The following is a 26,038-nucleotide window of genomic DNA, read 5'->3' on the forward strand; positions in this document are numbered from 1 at the left end:
CGATTTGTATAGAAACGATGTGGGCAGAATGACTTGATGAATCCGTTTGGTGTTTGGTTTGGTTCGGTATTGTTTGTCTTGCTAAGTCGTTGTTCTGTTGGGCTGAGTGCTGTAATGTTCTGTGTTTGCTCTAGTATTTGATCCGGAAGACAGGAACATAGAAGTTGTTAGGAGATTGTATAGTTTGCAGGTTTTCAGGAACTTGGGAGGTGGAGTCGGAGAAATGGGTACCACCAACAGCGTGATTTCGTATGTACAAAATTGTTTACACTGACGACAGTTTTTTTTTCAGACGAGAGTTAAAAAAAATATGTAAATTAATTTTCATCGTAATAATATTTTAAATGTTTTTTAAACCTTATTTGCATCCAATGGTGCATAGGGCACTAGCGTAGTGACGCAAAGTTATGTTAATTGCAAGTGAATTGCAATTGAAAGCAAGGTGATCAGCCCTGCGCTTCTTGTACCAGTCCAGGGTGATATGAAATAAATATGAGAGTGAAAATCACCTATATTTATTTTGACCCCCCTGGGAATCGAACCCGGGACCTCCAGTACGGTAGCGAAACGCGCTGACTACTGCACTACGGAGGTGTATTTTATGGTTAATTTGTATGTATTCAATATTACAGATTAAATTTTATATATCCAAATTGTTTCTCTTATCAGAATGAGTACGCTTTTCTTAGGAAAGATTTTTGATATCTTCTCTTCTTCTTCTTTTTGTGGATGTAAGCCTCTTCTAAAAAGAAGATGAGCCCTCTTCTTGTCACCTATCTGTTAAAAGATGGCCAAGAATTGAATATATATTTTTTTAATTTAATAGGTTTTTTGTTGGTTTTAAACATGCGTGAGTAATTACGCATATTTTCCTGCCAAATCGACGAAATTCACATCTTAATCGTCTAAAAAATTTCTTTTGCACAAATATTTCCTAATTCGTTTAGACAAAAAATTAATAAAAATTCTGCAGCCGTTGAAGTGGCCACTCAAAAAAGCGTAAAAATGTACTGTGAATTCGTCAATTTCTCAAAAATAGTTCACAATACTCTATACTCAAACTGATATGGTATATAGAAATTAAACTTCAAGACATGTCGTCCATAAATTTTAGACAAGTCAACGAAAAATGCTACTACACGATAAAAATACAATTAAATTTCTAATACGTTTTAATGTGTTAATACTGTGCAAAAACATAAGAGATAACTATGAAAATATTATGCTTGACTGCCATCTATATTTAAAGGGTCATATTATTCACAGCCGCCATCTTTGTTTTCAGCGTGTCATTGTTATCGTCATTGTCATTATCATCTATTTTCTTAGTGATTTTCGCGTAAATTTAATTATTTCTGTGTTTATTCTGTATTTCATCCGTAAAAAGACGACTTGACATATTATATTATCACATTATTTACACAAAAAACAAAGTATTTGGTAATATGTCTCGTTATTAAAATATTTGGACACCTAATTTATAGATGGCAGTGCAGTTTCATACAAAACCGGATAAGGAAGCGTATTGGCATATTTAAACTATATATATGTCACGTTTTTAAAACTTACACGTAATTAAGCAAATTATTGAAGTTAAAATTTTGATTTCATCAATTTTTAGTATATTTTTAATAAAATGGCGCTGTTTAGAGCAAAGGTAAGTCCGATACTTTTAATTACTTTTTTATTCTCTTTGCATCTTTGTATATTCTCTGTATTCTCTATATCTGCACGCTTTAGATTTTTTGACTCTTTTTTCTAACTCGCATGACTTTTTTAACATCTTTTTCGACTCCTTTTATCTATTTTTAAAAATCTTTTATTCTTTTTCAAATATTTTTCATCTTTATCCGACACACAATATGAATATCCCAAATATGAACACAATCACCACACAAATGAGACATAAACACACATTACTTTAAGACACAATCGATGGGTATGGTATGCAAACTGTCAAATATCAAAGACATAATATATTTTCTAATATTGCTTTTATAATACGAGTATGTAAAAGACGAAAAAATAACTTAATTAAAAAAAAACAAAATTATGAGATTTTGTTGTTTTTAACTTTTGCAATATTAAAAAAATAAATGACCACAAAAATTAACGTAAATAAATATGTGCATAAAATCCACAGTTAAAAAGTTTTTTTAATGCTTTTTATTAAAGTTTTTTTTTAATATAAATTTTTAATAAAATTTTCTTGTTTTGTTGTTTTCTTTTCTTTTCTTGTAAAATAAAATGAAAATATTAAATTTAAATATTGTTAAAATTAAAAGTATTTGTATTAAAGCTATAAACGTGGTCAAATACTCTAAAAATGGTCAAGTGACGAATTTGAATACAAAATAAGAAAAATGAAAATCAAACCTTTTTTTCTTTATTCTAATCAATGTTGTACTATAGGTGTATGATGTCCCAGAGTCCTCCAATGCTCCATAGCCCTCAAGGGTATAGTGAGGCAATGAAGAGAAACCTCCAAGTAAGTGATCAACACGTTTAATGAATAATAAAAAATTAATTTTTTGATTTGACATGTCTTTGTGGAATAATATGATGATTTCAATTTAAAAGTAAAACACTATATAGTATAACACCACTTTTTGATTTTATTAATGTAAACACAACTGGTTTTGAGAATCACAGATATATTTTCATCTGCATAATAAAAGTTAGTCGAAGGTTTGACACTCCATTGGGTACAGCGTTGATTGCCTGTTCAAATTTGTCTGATCCTGACAAGTCTGGTTCAGAGTTCGTTAGGGTTGCACAGCCATCGAAAGCAATTTGTACTCATTTAAAAAAAATATAGTTACGAAGATATAAGGTTCAATTTCATAACCATTACATTCAATTCTAAACACTTACTTAAATCGACAATATTGCAACCGTTAGTATGGTCCCAATTCGAACATTAAATATGGAAAAATAGTGTTTTTAGAAGAAAAAATAATGTATTACAAAATAAAATCACAGAAATATATCGTAGTCGTACAGGAGAAAGTGACCAACTACCAAAACGTAAAATGTTCAGGAGGGCCATTTAAGTCACTATTGCTTGGCAATAAAATAAACACCAATGCAGTTAGTCATTTTTAACTAGTCAATATATTATACTTCCAAGTTTTAAATCCTTTGGGATTTTTTCAGGGCAATATTAAGCTAGTAAGATATCAAATAGTCAATGATCACGTTTTTGTAAAACAATGCACTTGGTCACTTTCTCCTGTATGACTACGATATATATATATATAGTTCAATCCCATCACCATTAAGATAAATTGTTGACTCATTTTTAACTCTTACGACTCTGGCCCGTATGATTCTAGTAGATAGCTCCGTGGGCCACAATGTCTGGCCTGGCGCAGGTATAACTTTAATCACTGATTTCTCTATCACCCAAGTATATTCTACCAAAAAATATTTCAGATAAATACATTCGATCTTAATTAACATGGTCATATGAATTGCCAGACAGAGTGTCTCAAAATTAGGGAACCAAAATATTTATTTTAATGGTAGAAAAACGTCGCATTTTTTGATCAGAGTAGCTGATCAGTTATGAGAAAAAATGGTCAGAGTGGAAAGGGTTGAATCGACAGTAATATGACTGACGGTATCTTCCCAATTCCAACATTAAATTTAGAATAACAGTAAGTATTTAGCATATAAAAAAATTATGAACTACTTATTACTAAATAACAATTGGTGCATTGGTATTATACTGAATAACACTTGGTGTATTTGTTGATCAGGGTATGATGGAGGAATGCAGTCTGCCCTACCTCGGGGCTGAGGAACACGGAGGAGGTCCTGAAGACTATCACGCTCTTCATGAAGAGTACAGGTATATATATATTACTTCTTCATCTTATTATTGTGTCACTCCACGCTGAAGGTTGGCAATCATCATGCCAATACTCTGTCTGCAGTCGCTCTAAACAGCGCTTCAGTGCTACAGTGGAACCACTCTCTCAAGTTGCCAAGCCAGGATATACGCCTCCTTCCAATGCTGCGTGTAATTTCCACACCGCCTTGTAATACAATACTGTATTCTGCATCTTATTGTGGTACTCTACGCTGAAGGTTGGCAATCATCATACCAATACTCTGTCTGCAGTTGCTCTAAACAGCGCCTCAGTGCTACAGTGGAACCACTCTCTCAAGTTGCCAAGCCAGGATATACGCCTCCTTCCAATGCTGCGTGTAATTTCCACACCGCCTTGTAATACAATACTGTATTCTGCATCTTATTGTGGTACTCTACGCTGAAGGTTGGCAATCATCATACCAATACTCTGTCTGCAGTTGCTCTAAACAGCGCCTCAGTGCTACAGTGGAACCACTCTCTCAAGTTGCCAAGCCAGGATATACGCCTCCTTCCAATGCTGCGTGTAATTTCCACACCGCCTTGTAATACAATACTGTATTCTGCATCTTATTGTGGTACTCTACGCTGAAGGTTGGCAATCATCATACCAATACTCTGTCTGCTGTTGCTCTAAACAGCGCCTCAGTGCTGCAGTGGAACCACTCTCTCAAGTTGCCAAGCCAGGACAAATACCTTCTTCCTATGCTGTGTTTAACTTCCACGCTGCCTTGTAATATAATACTGTATCCTTCATCTTATTGTGGTACTCCACGCTAAAGGTTGGCAATCATCATACCAATACTCTGTCTGCTGTTGCTCTAAACAGCGCCTCAGTGCTGCAGTGGAACCACTCTCTCAAGTTGCCAAGCCAGGACAAATACCTTCTTCCTATGCTGTGTTTAACTTCCACGCTGCCTTGTAATATAATACTGTATCCTTCATCTTATTGTGGTACTCCACGCTAAAGGTTGGCAATCATCATACCAATACTCTGTCTGCAGTTGCTCTAAACAGCGCCTCAGTGCTACAGTGGAACCACTCTCTCAGGCTGCCCAGCCAGGATATATGCCTCCTTCCTATGCTGCGTTTAACTTCCACGCTGCCTTGTAATATAATACTGTATTCTTCTTCTTTTTCTTTGTCAGTCATCTTTTTACTGCTAGATGTAGCTTCTTCTGGATGCTGCAATTATTTTTCCCAGTCTTCTGTTTGAGCTTTTTCAATCCACTTACTATCCGCAACGCGAACAATGTCATCGGCCCATTTTTTTCTGGGGCCGGCCTATACGTCTCTTTATGTCTGAAAACTGAGCAAAATCAGGCGCAAAGAATTATTATTTATTGATTCGGCGTTTAATTTGTAGAACTCCATTTTAATTTGTATATTAATTTTGAAATCGAACAGATTTTTTGAGTCTACTTGGTTGTATTTTATTAACAAAAACAAATAAAAAATTAATATTGTGACAATTGTTTCGCCTAGTTATGGCGTTTTGAAACATTCATTTGAAAATGCCATAACTAGGCGAAACAATTATCACAATATTAATTTTTTATGTGTTTTTGTTAATAAAATACAACTTAGTAGACTCAAAAAATCTGTGTTTGATTTAAAAATTAATACATAAATCAAAGAATTGTTTTACATTATTCCAGAACACGAAACAAATAAGTTATATTAAGGCAAAATCTCGACATCATCTAGCGATTGCATCCCTTTGCAGTACATTGTCATGACGATAAATTGACCTGTAACATACTGAAAAATTGTGGAGAATAAAGCTTATAATTCCACGAGATCAAGGTTTTTTAATACACGGGTACTTTGAAGGGAGTAAAGCACTACTTGACTCGGTACTGAAACGTGTAAACATTCTGCACCAAGTACTAGACAGTGGGCAGTGGTACTTAACCAGCGTTTCTTGAAACATAAACTTTTTAAAATTTATTTGAACTTCCAAAAAAAACACAGTAACGAAAAATAATAATGTTCCTGTACTAAAAATAACTAAAAAAATAACAAATAATCAAAATGTAACTTTGTTTTAAAATCACTATGGTCTTGATAATGAAGCGGTTAGCTTGGAAACCGGTAGACATTATAATTATGTTATAATAAAATATTTATAGTGATTTTAAAACAAAGCTCCATTTTATTTATAAAATGGAAAATCACAAAGTTAGTGCTTCAAATATTAATTATGAAAAAAAAACTATTTTCATTCATGATAAACTTAGATTTAGATAAATTTAGATGACTTTATTTTAAGTTCAAATACCAAACCAAACGTATTTATCTTATTATATATAGATATTAAAATCAAATTGGAATAATTATTATCTCTGTAAAATTATTAAAACACAAACATTGTTAATAACCACTTTTGGCACTTTTATTCTAACCGGTTTCGATAAATAACTTCTTCAGATATGAATACGTACTCATCTATCCCTGAAAAAGACAAGGTGTTTGTCAAAACCAGTTATAATTAGTACTAAAAATGGAAATGCTAAAAATTAAACTCAAAGTTTGTGTTTTATTAATTTTATAAAGTTTATAAAATATGCCACAAAGTATTAGCAAAATCATTTAAAAAAATATCATCCTTTTATATCAAAGAAATTTTATTTAAAATAAAAATGTTTGACAGTCTAATAATATCAGATTACATATATATAAAAAAAGTTATTATAAATAAAAATTATACATAAATAAAAGTTTCCCGGCCGCTTTCAAGTATTTGACATACCTGATTGTGCCAAGTTTTCCTCGGTCGTCCTCTGCTTCTTTTTCCAACTACATTCGCCCCATAAATTTGTTTAACCGTTCTTTCTTCACTCATACGCTCCACATGTCCAAACCATCTCAACACACCTTTCTTAATTTTATCGATAATGCTTATCTCAGCCTTACATTCTTTCCTTATTTCATCATTCGAACATCTATCAATCATCGTTTTGCCACACATTCGTCTGAGGGATCGCATTTCGACTCCATTCAGTCTGCTTTCATCCTTCTTTTGCCAACTCCATGCTTCGCTTCCATACATAAGGGTTGGAACCAGAACTCCATTATGTACTGCCAGTTTAGCTTCCGCTGATAGATTTTTATTTGCTAAAACTGATTTTAGTGCACCATTCACTCTGTTCCCAGTAGTAAATACCATAATATCATCTGAATATCCATGGATTTAAGTCTGTTATTATGTAGGGAAAAATATTGGGGCTATTTTTATAAATAAATAAAAAATAAAATAAATAGTAATCATTCACTTTAATCTTCACCAAAGATGAGGATTAGGTATAAACTATTTACAATTTAAAAAATATTTTTTTGGTAGAACAATTTTATTGTATTTTTTATATTGGTTTGTACCTGCTACAAAGCTCATGTTTTACGATAAAAACGTGATGTACACATGACAATATATTGACTAGTGACTGTAGACATGTCGTGGTCTCTATGAACCCCGCACGTTGCTTTATTCTCTGAAAAATAATCTGCTTTGCACACAGATTACAGAGAGATGTATTCAGAGAACAGGGGTTGGAGGATAGTTCACAATAGATAGACCAATATTACAGGCCAGAACACGCAAATGAACGTTGTACTTTAAACAATGTCCAGTTCATTTGTTCAGACAAGCGAAACATACTTTTAATCATTCATTTTAAAGTTTTATTTCAATTTTTCTGTTTGTAAAAATCAGGCCTACCTATAGCAAAAAAAACATTGTTTAGTTAGAAGCTCTGATGAGATTTTTTTTTCATCAGTCGTTTTTCACATGGCTCTTTATTATACCCACTTCTGTTTATACATGCTTTATTGAAAAAATAAGATAATTCTTCTTCTTCTAATTACACTGGCCAGCAATTTACAACTTTTATTTTGTAACCTGATCTTTATGCACTTTGCATAGCTGAATTCAAAAACGAAAGCAAAAAAATGTAGCGTGTCAGATTTTTTAGTTATGGATATTTTTAATTCTGGTGTTGACTAAAGCTTATCTTATTATTTATGTATAAATACATGCAAACATATGATGCTATCGTATTCAATATGAATAAGTTAACATATTTCCACTGTTACTCCATAATTATCAATACTTTTTTGAATCCCTTAGACCTTAAGACTAAAGCATGTCTAGATACCAACCAATATTACGGTTTCAACATATGGAGTCCATACAAACAATAATATGACTTCTTGACGTGATACAATATTGTTACAATATAGACTTTGAATAAGAACGATTAACTTAGTCCAAATCAGTCATCAAAATTTCAGTTACAAAATCATTGTTGGCCAGTGTTTTTTCTACCAATGATGAAGAGGATACTCTACTAGGATTGTAGACGTGATTGTTTTCTACAATTTTTTTAATTATTTTTTTGCAAATTCAAACCATTTAATGTGTGATACTTTCAATAATCAACCACTTAAATTATTTTATCATACAACAACAAGTTTATTCATGCTTTTTTGAAGATATAAAAATATGGGCAACGTGTGATGTACGGGATAAAGGCTTTTGTCATGTCATTAAATACTGCGGTATATTAAATATGCAGAAAATGTTTAAACAACTAGTGCGAATAATTCCCTCTTGGAAATCAAGTCCTCAAGATAATAGGCTAAGTTTTTTTATGTTTTTAATTGACAGTTACAGGCATTTATCAGGTTATTATAACACCAATAAATAACCGGGAAAAAATATATGAACAACTAAAAAATAAAAGTTTTATGTCGCCCTGGTAAGTACCAGGTCGACTCATTGACTTCAAGATGCTGCTATGATCCATGTTTTTAAATCTGTTAAACTTCTTAGTTTCTTCTTCTCCCTCTTAATTAGAAGTGTGATCCTTGTTTAAGCTATGACTTTTCTCCAGTTATCCCTTGACTGTCCTGCACATAGCGCTGCCTGCTGCTGTCTAAACTTTCTCGGTTTACATCGATGAAATTTCTTTCAGGTCGAGTCTCATGAACGGCTACAGCCACTCTCTACAGAGCCACGCTAACAGCGACATCAAGCCGGAGAACCTCAGTTCTTCGTCAGACGGTCCTCCGACCCGTCACCACGAGCAGTTGGACGTGAAGCCCAACATCTTCAACTTGAAGAACGAGTTCTCCACCCATCCGCAGCATCACCCGAAGCACGAGTACAAGCCCGACTACCACCAACCCTTGGAGTACGAGAGCGAGGCCTACCATCGCCAAGGTCACGAGGAAAGAGACGTCAACAACTGCGACGACGCGGGAAGAAGTCAAGTCAGAGCCAAGTCGGCCGACGGACCCATAGTCGACATGATGGACGATGAAGACGACGACATAGAAGAAGCGGAAAACTTATCCCTCAACAACAATGGATCCAACGCCGATCCATCGCACTCCGACAAAATCAACTGATCCGTATGGAAGTATTATTAGCTGAATTTAATCTTTAGTTACCAAAAAAAACTAAAAATTAACGTAATATTTATGAGAATCGTGCCAATGTTTGTCTGGTGTTAGCTTTGACAGGTTGTTGTTTCATATTTATTAATATTTATACAATTCGACACAGTCCTGTTGTTTTTTGTTTTCGTTTTTTATATAAGTAGATTCGTGATGTGTATATTGTTATAATTAACTAATCGTATACCAAATACAGATTTGTTCTATCAGCTTCTTTTGTAGAAAATATTTTCTTCGTAGTGATATTTTTAATTTTATTTACTGTACAAATAATAATAGTATTTTTACATTCCTTTTTTCTTACAAAGTAAATTGTACTTTACTCTGCATTTATAAAATTATTAATAAACATTGTAAATTGTATGTTAAAAGGATAATTTGTAATGGTCATAACAGTTTTATTAAAGTTTAGTATGACAATTTTAAAAATTCAGTGATTGAACATTGTTGGATTGATAATTAACAACCAACACAGAAAAGCGACATATTTAATTGATACAAAAAGGTGTTTTTTTCTTCAAAAAGAGAAAGGTATTTTGATTAACTGTTCTTGGTTGTGTAAAAATTGCAGTACAAGCGTTAAAATGTATCCACAATCAATTCAAAAAGTAATTTAAGCTGTGAGCTCCGAGTTTTAAGCTATAAACCTTAAGTTTTAAGCTGTGAGCTTTGAGTTTTGTGCTATAAACCTTGAGTTTTAAGCTGTGAGCTTTGAGTTTTGTGCTATAAACCTTGAGTTTTAAGCTTTGAGCATTAAGTTCCAATCTTACTGCAACAAAGATAGATAATTATTGTTTATTGACGTTTTTATGATTTGCGACGATTTTTATTAAATGTAAATGGTGTAGATACGTTATATGGTGACTTATAAAGTAAAATATGAATAGATTTAATGATTATATTAAAACTGTATCAATAAAAGGCATATCTGCATCGGAAATGCACCCGGAATAATGATAAATGTTTTGTATACTTAATTACAATCGTTACATTTAGGTTTAATCGATAGTTACTTGTTAAGTGCAAGGCAAACATATGTTTATTTGAATTTTTATACGGATTTCCGTGTGATGATGAATTACTGTAGAATCTCATTGATTTACACGTTATCATAGCATTTCAGTATCTATCTATCTAAGCCAATAGGGCCTTTGTTCCAAATCGATAAATGTACTTAATATTTCAAGTACATTTTATCAATACAATGATATTACTTTTAATACGTGAAAGTATTTTTTTATTCATTTATTATTTTCTGTTTTAAAAATGAGGAAACATTAAACGGCTCGTCATTGGTTGCCATTATGATGACGTTTCAAACGTCGACACCCCCCCTCCCCCCCTCCCCTCGCGTATAAAATATCGAAGACAACAATAAATACTTCAAAGATTAGTAGCGCGCAATTTGTAGGTAATTTAGAATATCCATCCATGTATGAAATACGTTTCGAAAATTAAATTTTTCTAACCCTTATTCGCATTCAATGGTGCATAGGGTACTGTTTCATATCGATGCAATGTTATACACTCGCATATTTCTCTTATCCCGGTGTTCCATTATTATTTAATATATTTTTTTAATAACAAATTTAATTTTTAGATATCTTGAATTGGTTTTTATACAAGGAAACCTATGTATCTACCATAATTTCATTTTTCATTAATTGACCCGGCAGTCACTTTGTAGTAACATCTATCCATTTTTAATTTACGTTTTACTTGGTAAATACCACTATTTCTTATAATTTATTGTGGCACAACTCTAAAATTTAGACTTTTCATCACATACGCCATTTGAAAATGATGCAGAATGCATCGAAATACGTGTCACAATAGATTTTTAGAAACAATGGTATTTAACAAGTAAAACTTTATTTTAACACATTGTAGTCGGGCACTTCGAACAATAGACTCTAGCCTATAGCGGACGTTTTTCGCGATTACCGCAAAAATATATCGCTTTCTTAAAAGTGACACTCTAAACCAAATAATATTTTCGATTAAAGAAATCATATATGACATTTGATCAATAAAAATAAATTATAATCAAAAATTTTCCGTATTTCACAAATTAAGAAGCATTGCAAGCTCTAAAAATAGTCTTCCCCTCCGAGGTATCATTCCCTATACAATGCTAATATATTCAAATAGTAAAATACCAAACAGTAAACTTAACAGTGCGTGCGGTATGAAAAATAGTCCAGTACGTGAAATGACTCAAACTAAACTGGAGATTGAGATCGCATAAAAACTTTAGATTTCTGGCGATGCCTTTACAAGCGACACACTAGCCAATCCGGACAAGGCATCTCAAATAACGTCAACAGACTATCGCCTAGCACCCAGGTAGCAGATTACCCTTCAACGCGTTTTATTTCAGGCTGATAACAAACCTGTATATTGCCGTTTCCCGCTGATAGCCAACAGTCGACAAAAACGGCATTTGCCGTGTCCCGCAGTTGACCGACAGTCCGCGAAAAACAGCAAATGCCGTGTCCCGCCGACAATGTGTTAATATTTATTTTATTATCCTCTTTTACAGTTTGAACTTATCTACAATATAAATGGGGAGATCAGTGTATAAAAAATGACAGTGCAGGATTTCAATATATTTCATTTCAAAAATTTTAATAATATTTTTGACTTGAAAGTTGAAATATTATCTTTACATATTTCTGCCATTTTTAATATTTTAATTGGACTTTATTATTTATGTATTAATGTCTATTGCACTATTACCGTTAATAAGTAGGAAAATTGTAGCATTTATAACCATTCGAATCATAAAATGTACATATGTCACATTATTTATTCATTTCAATCAATGAACTCAGTACGATATCCGGTCTCATCGCAACGTAATATTTTCATACATATTTATTTTACGAACGATACATATATTTATAAAATAAGACGGCTCAAGTTTCAGTTTCCTAATTTATTTCGCCTCCATAGTGTAGTGGTTAGCGCGCTAGGCTGCCATGCTGGAGGTCCCAAGTTCGATTTCCAGGGAGGGGTCAAATAAACATAAGTGATTTTTCACTCTAATATTTATTTAATATGACCCTGGACTGGTACCTGAAGCGGAAGGCTGATCGCCTTTCCTTCGTGTATTTAACGATCAAGATACCACTGCTTCCATACGATGCAGTGCCCTATGCACCATTGGGGTGCGGATAAGGGTTAGAAGAAGAAGACTTTTTTTATTATTATTCCAAACCTTAAGTTGAGTGTGTTCTTCTTCTTCTCTAGACGTCTGTTCTCCACTGACAAAAAGTATAAGAGTTAATTTTGTATATTAAAAGTAGTGTTAACTGTGGTATGATAAAACAACACTCTCCTTATCATTCATTATACTTCTTCTTCTTCTTCATGAGCCCTCTGTCCTCCACTGCTAGATAATAAGACCTCTTCCCCTTCTTTCCATTTTCTCTGGTCGGTTGCTGCTTGCAGCCAGTTTCTACCCCCCACAGCGACTACGTTGTCGGACCATTTTTTTAGGTCTTCTGACGCCTCTTTTATTCTGTCAAGGTGGGGTTGAGTGTGCACGTCTTTAATTGAATTACCTCACGTACAAGTGACACTGATATCTAGCTGTGGATTATGCAACGCCGCTAATCACGGCCCTATGTAGGCTCAAACTTTATTATATATTCCTACTTGTGAGTAAAAGAATTATCTATGAAAATACAGCGTTGCGACAGGCCTTAAATTAAATTTATATTTATTTATAAAATTAAACAAATTCAGATTAGTTAACTTCGAAACAATACAAAATTATGAGATTTGGAGGAAGACATAAACTTCTTTAGAAAAAATCATTTTAAATCTTTAATATTATAATATCAGTATTTTATCTTCCCACACAAATAAAAAATTGAGTAAAAATATTGGATTGTTTTCACAACTTATACAACTACAACTCTAAATTTTTAAAAATGACCACCTAACTCAAAAAATAAGAACTTGATACATTCTTCTAACCCTTATCCGCACCCAATGGTGCATAGGGCACTGCATCGTATCGACGCAGTATTATCTCAAACGTTAATGACATGAAGGCAAGGTGATGAGTCCTGCGCTTCAGGTACCAGTCCAGGGTGATATTAAATAAATCTTACGGTCAAAAACACTTTTATTTTGATTCCTCTGGGAATTGAAGCTGAGACCTAGAGGACTGGTACCTGAAGCGGAAGGCTGATCGCCTTTCCTTCGTGTATTTAACAATCAAGATAACACTGCTTCTATACAATGCAGTGCCCTATGCACCATTGGGTGCGGATAAGGGTTAGAAGAAGAAGAAGAAGACTTTATTTATTTTTATTCCTAGATATACCGCTAGAGCGCGGTAGACGAACGCCCTAACCACGGAGGTGGACCTGGCATATTAGTGAACGAATTCAGACAATTCGGTTATTAAAATCAGATATACATGTATAAAACTAGGAATCTCTCAAACAATCAGTTATAATTTATAGAAATAATCAAATAATTGTCTTTGGACTCTAAAATAGTTTTCATAGTACTGTAAATATAAGCGTTAGATTTTAGAATAATTATCAACCTACTTATTTGAAAATTAATTGTAAGAAAAAATGATTTACAAAAAAAAATACTGTTTATCACTGTATGTAATACATTAAAAGGTTAAGACTGACCGAAGCATTTCGTTGTAACATAATGTCGTAACATCGCTTGCGGCGAGCGTCACTGAACATCCGAAACTATGGATGGAGCGCTCGGCTCGCTGTACTGACTGCCTGAATGCTTGCATCAAAACTTGTTTCGTTATGACAAAATGCTCCGGTCAGTCTCCACCTTAAAAGTACCCCATGCATTTATTATATAAATTTCTCGATATTCACGATAAAACCTGATATTTGTTCTCTCATTGAAAGCTCTCCCAACCGCATTCCCGGATCTGATACAGAAGCATCCAGGCTGCCTGACAGACCTCTCTTGCAAAGCAATTTTATTTTATCAGCTAGATTGCAAAAATTATTAGAAAAATGCGAAACAAAACTGCATCCCGATTTACTGTGAATTCACATTTAATAGCTTTCAATGTCTCTTTTTTTTAGATGGGAGTTGCATTTATAGTTTACCTTTCTTATTATGTACAAGGTTTATAAATCATTTCGTGGATTTTTGTTTCTTCTCACATAAAAAAAGATGTTTTATTTTAATCTGTGTTGGGACAGGAGGGATAATCTAGTGTGGGCCAATCAGGAACTTGTCAGCATTTGCTCATTGCTGGGAGGAAAGCTCTTTGCACTCCTCAGGAGAAGTCGGACTGCTGACTGTCTTGAATGGGTCTTCTGTTTCACTAGAAGAGGGTTCGGCATTTTGTGTCTTAGCTTGGTTTATGGTACCAATGTTCTTCAGTATTAATATCATGTACGATACCACCTCCCGTGAGAGTTCCTTATGAACTATCACGGATCCAATGTCGGATAAGTCTTCATGCAGGCTCCTGCAATGTGCCTCCAGCTGTGTTGTCTTTAAAAGCTGAAAAGCGGGCAACAGGTGAGGGACCTCTTGAGGAGTTTCATCAATTCAATGTCCCTATCACTGCCAATCTAAATAAATAAAGTTTGTAAAACCACCACCAAGTTTCTAGAATTGCCCCATTGTACGCAGTGAATGAAATTAGTAGTTAGTTAGTTCAGTTAGTCAGCTAGATCCGATTCCAACCCGACGTTGGCCGGTACACAGATACTCCACAACCCCGACGCCACACCACTCTGTATTTGCAAACAATCTTCGCCTATTCCACATTCGTGCATCTCGTGCTTAACTGCCAATTATTCCGACTTCTGACCCGGCCGATTTCAAGTATTTGACATAACTGGTCATGCCAAGTTTTCCTCCGTCTTCCTGTGCTCCTAACCTGACCACACCCAAGTATTTTAAATACTTGATTATTCCAATTTTTTCTCATCAGTTACAAAATGAAAATCATATTGTAGTTGGCAAAATATTTTTAAGTATGTTTCTTGGACATCGAAAAATAGTCAATATTAATAGCCATACTTATAAGGTGTAATTATTTTCGTTAATTATTGAGTCTTCAAGGCAAAAACAGGGAGGGAAATGTGTACTTGAGGGACTCACCATTCTTTACTGCCATCTTTGGTTCTTGTTTGAAAGCTTGATGTAAAAACGTATTGAATATTTAAAAATTACTTTAATACATAATAATAAAGATGAAAAGTAATAAAAAAAGCATCAGTTTACTGATGCTATCGCTATACTGATGTTTATAGCTAACAGCTCTCGAATCAAGTTATTGGCTATAAATGAAAATTTACACCTTTGACATTTGTTAATACATACTTTTACCAATAGATGGCAGTCTAGGCGTCTCGCTGTATACTTTTTATACGAAATTGGAAAAGTTTCGCGTTTACATCAATATGTAAATGATATGATTTTTTCATTGTACTCAAATATTGGATTTTACCCTTAATCATAATATATTAACATAAATAGCTCAACAGCAATAAAGCATATTTTAATATGAAAGGAATATAGAAATATATTTTATTTCACTCTTCTTAAAAACCTTTCGTCTTCCATCCAACCAGTTCTTCCATTCCTCCATGAAATATATACATAAATATATATATATATATTGTACTTTAATAATAAGAGTAATATGGTCATTTAATCATTTGTGGAATGGTGAACTTTACACAGCATATAAAGTGATCACTTGAAACCAGTCAACGACAAGTCGGTTGAGGTATCGATAGAATATTGCTAACTAGTCTTTTGTGAGGATAAATCCAGTATTTGCGTACAAACATATGAACGCACTTTTAAAATGTCGCAATTCTTTTAAAACAATTTATTTTTTAAATATTTAACTCCCTTGCCTTGGAATCCTCGTTTACTCGATATGGGCCATATTATATATTTATTTACCATGTTAAAATATTGATTTTTTAAGAAATCAAAGTAAATTATTTAAATGTATTAATTTTTTTAGAATAATATTTTCTTCATACTGAATATAAACGGGTCATCTTCCAGTTAATTTAAAAATAATTTATGTTTATTCCTGATATTTTTTTTCATTTGAAATTTGAGATGGCAGATTCATTTGTAATTTAAAAACTTCTCTTTTTATTTATATAAATCCAAGGGGATCAGTGTTACACTTCAGAGCAGTGATGAAAAATCACTTGTATTTATTTTGACCCACCTGGGAATTGAAACCGGGGCCCCAGACCTAACCAAACGCGCTAACCGCATACTGCGGAAGCCAACAAAATGCATTTACATAGCGATGTTAATAATAAATTAAACAGTCGCGGTAGTGGTTGAAATGGTTACAGAGCAAAATATTTGAGGCTTTGCGACCATTTCGGCCACAGTTGTGACCAAAAATCTGTTTCGCATGTGATTTCAGCCCAAATTGTGAAATTAGTTTATAAATACCCATTGTTATATTTATTTGAATGTGTAGATAATTCAATTGCAATGTATTAAATTTTAATTTATTGTTAAAATAGTATTTACAAGGAATCGAGGGTAATTTTTTCCATATCAAGATTTAACGATATTTAACCGTATTATTACAAGCATTACTCATGTCAGCCATTTCTGTATATTTTTTGGATTGATTCAAACAGTTCTCGATTTGCGAGCGAGTACTATTGTGGTCCTTAGGGTTTTTCTGGGATACTATTCCCAGAGTTTTTAATCTGGGTAGGCTACTACAGGGCTGGGTAAGGATAAGGCATAGTAGACACTGGTCGTGTTTGTAGGAACTGCTTTTCTGCCTATATAGAATGCACGTCTCTTACTATGCCGTGTGTCATTATTCGACCTTTCAATAAAGCGTGACAGCTTCCGAGAGTGTTACACAGTGATCCTCATATTAGTTTTTGAAGATATGGACATTGACATCATCAAAAATCTTCAATCTTTCTTGTTCTTCCTTTTTAAGAGGGATTAGCCTCGTGCTGATGTAGATCCCAGCTGTCAATCCATGTCTTTGGTAGTCTGCCCGGGAGTTGTCTACCTTGCAGTGCAACGTGGGGGAGTCTGGATGGTTCCATTCTCCTCACACGTGCATACCATTGTCTCCTTTGTTCCCTTCCCCACCTAACGACATCTCCCATCTAGCATATTTCTCTTATCCTGGTGTTCCTTATTCTATTTCGTAGACTCTTGCCAAATATGCTCCTTAGAGTCTTCATTTCTGACACCCTTAGCGTCTTCAATTCAATAATATTAAATTTCTTATTTTTGTTGTACCGATATGGTCACAGAGCTTGTTTTTTGTCACCATATCGACCGGCATTTATCTACCATATCGACCACGGGTGACGAATCTTCGCAAACCGAGAACTCTTTGTACTCCCATTTCCCATTACTGTAAATATTTCATTTTTGAGTATTAATGAATTTGTAATCGGTATCTGAATTTAGTTTCAAATTCGATACATAGGATAAATGTTAAACTAATTAAATATCGTTGGTTAGTTTTTATGTGAAATCGTTGCATTGTATTCGGCCATCACTGTAACAAGAGGTGTTCATATTTCCTAACCGTATTCTAATCTCAGTCATGCAATTACTTTCCTTATTATCATAAGAATTAAAAAGTATTATACCATGTAGAAATCATAATCGGATTACACAGCAAAATGCTGCAAAATGTTAGCTGAAGATTTTCATCCCAGAATTGAAATACAAATAAAGACACACGTAACAAGAAATGTTAATATTTAGTAGGTCCTGATATGGCTGCAAAGCAGAGAAAATTCCCTTTGCGACCATACCAGCTACCACCGTGGCCAGAATAATACCTGGGAATATTAGTTGCAATGTAAGAATCAGGTATTATTCTGAGCAAGTGTTTAATGATTAATTTTAAACATAACGAAATATAGTAATAAAGATGAAACGTATCCATGTTACGTCACACGATTTTGATCTGTCATTGTGCCATCAATTTGTCATTAGCAGTTTTTTTTTATGTTTTCTTTGGTTTTGCAAAATTTCTTGCATCAGTTCTTGCTTTGGTTAGGGATGGCAACTTGTAGTTGGCTAGTCTTATACTTTTAGTGCTTATATGATTATCGCAAAGCACATTTCGGTATTCTGTGACCATATCAACCACCACAGCGATCAGAAACGTTACGTGGGTCATATACATTAGCAACTTACAAGCGACACGAGCTAGTACGAGTATGTTGCCCCAAGCACTCTACTCATTGTCTCTGGTGTATTTGCTTAAATTTGTATAAATCGATTGGGGATTTACATCGCTTCACGCAAGACCTTTATTTTTTATTAGAACTATCAACCCTAATTATTCTTTCTTTCTAACCCTTCTCCACACCTAATGGTGTATAGGGCACTGCATCGTTTATAAGCAGTGTTATCTTGATCATAAAATACATGAAGTAAAGGTAAGCTCTGCGCTTAGAGTCAAAATAAACTCCCGGGAATCGAACCCTAATTATCGTCAAGATAATTTATAAACGTATTTAAACGCAGTGTTATCTTGAGTGTTATCATATAAACACATCTTGATCATGACCACATGAAGGAAAGGTGATCAGCCCTCCGCTTCAGGTACCAGTCCAGGATAACATTGAATAAATATTGGAGTGAAAAAATCACTTATATTTATTTATCCTCCCCTGGAAATCGAACCCGGGACCTCCAGTACGGTAGCCGAGCATGCTGACCATTACACTACGGAGGCTGACCAATAGTGTATATGATTTTATCTTATTTTATCCTCTCAACACATTGTACATTGACAGACACTGCACAACACATAAAAACGACAGATCCATAGCCGTCATCGTCAGCCGACTATAAAAAAGCTGTCCGAGATTTAGTTTGGAATAATTTCGTTATGTTTAAAATCAGTTGTGATTCAAGAATTGGAGAGTTTCCACTCTTACTTGAGAGCCAGTGATATCTTCGTGAAACGTTTTGTAGCAACGACTTTGGTGTGTGATCCACGAAATGTCCCATTTAGCGGTAGCCGTACTGACCGACGCATAATATTATACGATACAGAGTTGGCGGACAATTCCAGAATATATATATTAGCACTGTAGAATAACCCTAGCCTATGGTGAATCACTAGACATAACCTAACCTAAGTTAGCTACGATAACTACTGTTTAGTCTCTAAGGGTTTGGGTGTGTACATATACGTGTAGAGAGCGGGAGTATTAGTGAAGTGACGATGTATTAGCCATGAAATGACAGTAATAGAAATAAAAGTATTCAATAAACGGTGTTACACAATCAATATCATTTTTATTTTCATTCCTTGAACCGCCAATTCCGTTAGGGACTCCATAGCGCACTGCGAATTAGGGAACGGCAATGCGCTACAGACTTCCGATAGCAAGCAACTCTTCTTCGTATTCATAGATTCGGCGTTTAATTTGTAGAACTCCATTTTAATTTATGTATTAAATGTTAAATCAAACACTGAATTTTTGAGTCTACTAAGTTGTATTATATTGTTTATAAAAAAAAACAAATAAAAATCAATTTTGTGACAATTGTTTTGCCTAATTATGGCATTTTCAAACGAACGTTTGCCGACATTAGTTTAAAAATGTCATAACTAGGCGAAACAATTGTCATAAAATTAATTTTATGACAATTGTTTAAAATAATAAAATACAACTTAGTAGACTCAAAAAATCAGTGTTCGGTTTAACATTTAATACATACTGGTTTAAACCACCCTATGACGGTCGTCAGCCCCGTAAATGCCCAGACTTCCATATTCTTCTTCATCTTTGATGAGATATTAAAAAAAAATATGTAAAATAACTCCTATAATTGGAAATAATCCAGATTTGTGAACAAGTATTTGGACACACTCAAAATGTTGCTTGAATTAATTTTGCATTTGGCGGGAATCGAACGTATGGCGCCAGCTTTGAAGTCGAGTGTCTTCCTAACTACGCCACGACGCCTGGTAAGTAATACTTTCACCTTCATAAATTTCCTGTATTGTTATTAAACCATGATTAATAATGTAAGGAGAGTGTAGGAGAGAGACGACAGCGGGAAGAGCAGGAGAGGAGATGGGAGGGGTTTTAAAGGAGCCATGTCAAAAATAACAACAGATTTATCAACAGAACTTTAATGTCAGTGTTTAGCACAAAATAACAGCTAGTCTGCTGTCGTTTTTATTGGAAATTAGCACAAAATTGCAAATTTAAGACACATTACAAAAAAACATGATTCCAAAAAAAAGTAAAGGTACTTCGTAAGATTAAAAATAGCACAAAGAGTGCACTTAGAAAATAGCACTGGTGATGTGACTTCTCGTGTTAAATTATTAATTTATAAGAAAATTGTGAAAAACCCTCTGAAAAAAATGTTGTGTATAAAAAAAGCAAAAATAGCAACCTAAGAAACGTCACTTACGATAAATTGTGTTATTTACATCAAAATTAAATTATACAATAACTTACATATACATATGAATTAGTCAATCGATAGATCTTCTCTTTTTCTCTTTAAATGACCATTTCAAGTTTAAATGATTCACATGATTTGTGCGAAAAATTAAGTAAAAATCATTTAAATAAGCAAAGTTACAATAAAATACTTTAAAAAGCTGCCAACGGGAGATTTAATGTGAATCTTTTCATCAACTTCTAGATATATTTTGACTTAGCAATACAGATGGGTACGATCCGTTCATTCAGAAAATCCCATCAGTGAATCGGTAGTACCAAAAGATCTGTTAATTAATCACAGATCTTTCATTCAGAAGATCCCCATCAGTGAATCGGTAGTACCAAAAGATCTGTTAATTAATCACAGATCTTTTATTCAGAATATCCCCATCAGTGAATCGGTAGTACCAAAAAACCTGTTCATTAATCACAGATCTTACATTCAGAAGATCCCCATCAGTGAATCGGTAGTACCAAATATCTGTTAATTAATCACAGATCTTTCATTCAGAAGATCCCCATCAGTGAATCGGTAGTACCAAATATCTGTTAATTAATCACAGATCTTTCATTCAGAAGATCCCCATCAGTGAATCGGTAGTACCAAAAGACCTGTTCATTAATCACAGATCTTTCATTCAGAAGATCCCCATCAGTGAATCGGTAGTACCAAAAGACCTGTTCATTAATCACAGATCTTTCATTCAGAAGATCCCCATGAGTAAATCGGTAGTACCAAAAGATCTGTTTATTAAACACAGACCTTTCATTCAGAAGATCCCCATCAGTGAATCGGTAGTACCAGTTAATTAATCACAGATCTTTCATTCAGAAGATCCCCATCAGTGAATCGGTAGTACCAGTTAATTAATCACAGATCTTTCATTCAGAAGATCTGCATCAGTGAATCTGTAGTACCAAAAGATCTGTTCATTAATCACAGATCTTTCATTCAGAAGATCCCCATCAGTGAATCGGTAGTACCAAAAGATCTGTTCATTAATCACAGATCTTTTCAGTTATTCCATCATTCTTCCGTTAACTCATTAGTTTGTAAACGAAATTAATGGAGCAAAAGATCCGATATTTGAGTAAAATCGTTTTCAGCAAAAAGGTTACAATAGGCGATAAGAAATTTGATTTTTTAATGTCCTGAATTGATTTTTTATACCAGGAATCCTATTTTTTTAAACCCTATTTTGAAAAAAAATTTTTTTTAACGCAATGGCATCGCTATCTGTTGGACGTGAAAGCGAAAAACACAATACTAATCGTTATTCATGATGGAAAGCATGCTTCTTGACCGCTGATAAAATACTACATACCCATAAGCATTGTGATAGTAAACATATTAGAAATGAGCGGTTTTTCTCGTCTTTCTTTTCCATTTAACCAGACTGTGGCTAGTACTTGTTGATGAAAGGTTCAAAATCTCCCATTATCAATCAAAATGCCAATAAAATAAGTGTATAAAAAGTAAAATACATTGGTACATAGTAAAATCTTAAATATTTATAAATAGCTGAAAAATTACCGTAAAAACAAAAATACTGCCAGCACGCTGTGAAGACTAACCGAGTCGATTACTAATTACCCCATTAGTAGTTGGAAAAAGGAGCAGAGGAAGACCGAGAAAAACTTGGCACGATCAGGTACACCAAATACTTGAAAGCGATCAGGTTAGGAGTCGAAATAATCGGCGGGTATGTATGATGAGAAAGAACGTAGAAGAGGCAAAGAATTTGCAAAGACAGAGTGGTGTGGCCTTCTATTCTCTATGCCTACCCCTGCGGAGAAGCGGCGTAATGGTTAGTTGGTTAGTTTAAATCATGAACTAGAATGTTTGAGTGATAACAGTAACCGAGTTTTTGACCGTTGATATCAAGAATATGCGGATCGACTCGGTTAATTTCGCAGCACGCTCACGATATATATAATACGCAATCGTGTCCTTGTATTTCAAAAGCGGCCATATCCACAGAGGACGAATCTGATAAAATATAAATATAAAATGAAGAATTCAATAATATGAGGGTATCAGATGCAAACTTAGAACGTTCCACTGAAGCAATCAACGAAATATTAGCAAAAAGCCTATTTATACAGCTGTCAAAATAAATACAATGTTTCTGAAGTGAACTGATAACTCTGTCTTTGTAATTACTGATCAAATTAGCACTGTATTGATTCCACGCAGTGCCCTTTGCACCATTTGGTGAAGATAAATGCTAGTATAAATAGAAGTTCCTATGAATATCCCACAGTCAATCCTCACATAAAACTATTTAGATAGAATAAGGTTTCTTTCTAATCCGCACTTGATGGTGCATAGGGCAGTGCATCGTATCGACCCAGTGTTATCTTGATCGTTAATTGTGATTAAGAGATCAAGTTTTGCACTTCTTGTACTAGTCCAGAGTGATATTAATCAAATATTATATGTAGCGAAAATCATCCGTATTTATTTTGACCCCTCTGGGAATTGAACCCGGGACCTCCAGCACGGTAGACAAAGGCGCTTAACATTACACTATGGAGGCGACAATATCATAAACGAATCAAATAACAGCTGCAACTCGAAAATTAAAAAAAGGGTTTAAAAAAGAATATGGTCTAATATTGAAATAATTATTAAAATTCTTTTTTTTACGTGGATAATTCTAAGTCTGCATCTATCACCCACCTCCGTATATTTCATTTAAAGTAAAATACAATTTATACAATGCGATACACTCAGAATAAAATATTTATTTAAATTTAATTAAAATGTAACTTTGTGCGATTTTAAAACAAAGTTACATTTTAATTATAAAATGGAAAATCTTTATAAAGCTTCAAACATATATTATATTTATTTAAACTTTATATTAGCGATCTGTAGAACTTTATTCAGGTACCTTATATTACACATTCTACTCTCAGCGAAATGTCCGCCAACAATACACTGCATAATTCAACGATTCAATGCGATGCTTAAAGCCAAAACGGCAGCTATATTAAATTTAAGGTTAAAATTTGGACAGAAGGAATAATACAAGGCTGACAGTAATAGAAATAAAAGTACAGTAAAACCTTGATATAACGGACCTCTATTTAATGGACCTATATATAAAAAAAACCCTTATCTGCACCCAAAATGGTGCATAGGGCACTGTCATATAAACGCAGTGTTATCTTGATCGTTTATACATGAAGGAAAGGTGATCAGCCCTCCGCTTCAGGTACCAGTCCATGGTAATTTTGAATAAATATTACAGTGAAATAATCACTAATATTTATTTTACCCCCCTTGGGAATCGAACCCGGAACCTCCAGAACGGTAGCCGAGCGTGCTGACCATTACACTACGGAGGCGGATAAAAAATCTGGTAAAATAAAAAAATGTCAATACAGTGTTTGTCCGCCTCCGTCGTGTAATCGTTAGCGTGTTTAGCTACCGTGCTGGAGGTCCCGGGTTCGATTTCCATGGGGGGAGGGGTGAAAATAAATATTGGTGATTTTACACACTAATGTTTATTACCCTGGACTGATCACTGAAGCGCAGGAGAGATCACATCGCCTTCATGTAAGGCGATGTGATCAAGATAACACTGCTTCAATGCGATGTAGTGCCCTATGCACCATTGTGCGCGGATAAGGGTTAGGTTAGGTAGGTTACCCTGGACTGGTCACTGAAGCGCAGGAGTGATCACATCGCCTTCATGTAAGGCGATGTGATCAAGATAACACTGCTTCAATGCGATGTAGTGCCCTATGCACCATTGTGCGCGGATAAGGGTTAGGTTAGGTAGGTTACCCTGGACTGGTCACTGAAGCGCAGGAGTGATCACATCGCCTTCCTGTAAGTAACAATCAAGATAACACTGCTTCAATGCGATGTAGTGCCCTATGCACCATTGTGCGCGGATAAGGGTTAGGTTAGGTAGGTTACCCTGGACTGGTCACTGAAGCGCAGGAGTGATCACATCGCCTTCCTGTAAGTAACAATCAAGATAACACTGCTTCAATGCGATGTAGTGCCCTATGCACCATTGTGCGCGGATAAGGGTTAGGTTAGGTAGGTTACCCTGGACTGGTCACTGAAGCGCAGGAGTGATCACATCGCCTTCCTGTAAGTAACAATCAAGATAACACTGCTTCTATACGATGTAGTGCCCTATGCACCATTGGATGCGGATAAGCGTTAGAATAATAATAAATAGTATTCATGTATTTTTTTTAACAGTATTTTTGTTTTATTTTAAGCCTATATTTATATAACGGACTTTTGGTTTTAATGAACACCCCCTCCCCCCAACTGGTCTGTTATATCCAGGTTTTACTGTATACGATAAATGGTGTTCTGTAAATACTGAGACTACTGGCGACATATCGCTCACTCCTTTCAAGAACGTCATAAATCAAAAAACTTGATTTTTCAGGAGAACGTTTTTAAAGTTTAAAAATATAACACAATGTATTAAAAATAAATATCAAGCCACTTATTAAACTTTTTACTGTGCAACAGACCTTTTTAGGTAAAACCTAAATGTTTTTTCTCCATTTGAAAAATATTTAGTTTATTTTAAAAAATAATTAAACCATACCTTTTCTTCAAAATGTAAAAACAACATTTTCTGCCCTGTAGCGGGTAAATATTAAATTAAAAATATGGCTCTTTTGCTGGGATATAGTACATTTTCTGGGCATTCCGAAAACATGCACAACTGAAAATTGACAATTTTTGATTTATGACGTTCTTGAAAGGAGTGAGCGATATATGATCTTGTGGAAAAAACCTGGCATTTTATTTAATGCAGCATGTTTTTGTGCCTTATCAAAATTAGTTCATACAACAGTGCGAAAAATGATTACCATACATCAGAATGAACACATCGTTTGGCATATAAGCTGCCAGGATTACATAATATCATTATATTTGAGGCCCAGCATTCGTTAAGTCACAAGATAATTTTTTCTAAACCCAGGTAATATCCGCACCCCAATGGTGCATAGGACACTGCGTCATATAAACGCAGTGTAATCTTGATCGTTTTACGCATGAAGGAAAGGAAGGTGATCAGCCCTCCGCTTCAGGTACCAGTCCAGGGTAATATTGAATAAATATGACAGTGCAAAAATCACTTATATTTATTTTACCCCCCTTGGGAATCGAACCCGGGACCTCCAGAACGGTAGCAGAGCGTGCTGACCATTACACTACAGAGGCGGACAAAGGTAATATGTAAAACCCAGGTAATATATTTTA

The 26,038-nt window shown here is 34.4% G+C and overlaps 1 protein-coding gene across 4 annotated transcripts in view; it reads left to right on the top strand.

Moving 5' to 3' along the window:
* Positions 1 to 19,616, top strand: part of FoxP (forkhead box transcription factor P) — a 117,343-nt gene extending 97,727 nt beyond the window's left edge. For all 4 annotated transcript variants that reach the window (XM_088273554.1, XM_088273563.1, XM_088273571.1 and 1 more), the window contains 3 exons: positions 2,413 to 2,488; positions 3,762 to 3,853; positions 8,848 to 19,616. In XM_088273554.1, coding sequence (XP_088129680.1) covers positions 2,413 to 2,488; positions 3,762 to 3,853; positions 8,848 to 9,283 — 604 coding nt within the window. In that variant the 3' untranslated portion in view covers positions 9,284 to 19,616. The remainder of the gene's footprint in view (positions 1 to 2,412; positions 2,489 to 3,761; positions 3,854 to 8,847) is intronic.
* The last annotated feature ends 6,422 nt before the right edge of the window (positions 19,617 to 26,038 follow it).

The sequence above is a fragment of the Brachycentrus maculatus genome, unplaced genomic scaffold (genome assembly GCF_059751285.1).
Source record: "Brachycentrus maculatus isolate JH-2025_06_01 unplaced genomic scaffold, ASM5975128v1 h1tg000033l, whole genome shotgun sequence".
Lineage (NCBI taxonomy): Eukaryota > Metazoa > Arthropoda > Insecta > Trichoptera > Brachycentridae > Brachycentrus > Brachycentrus maculatus.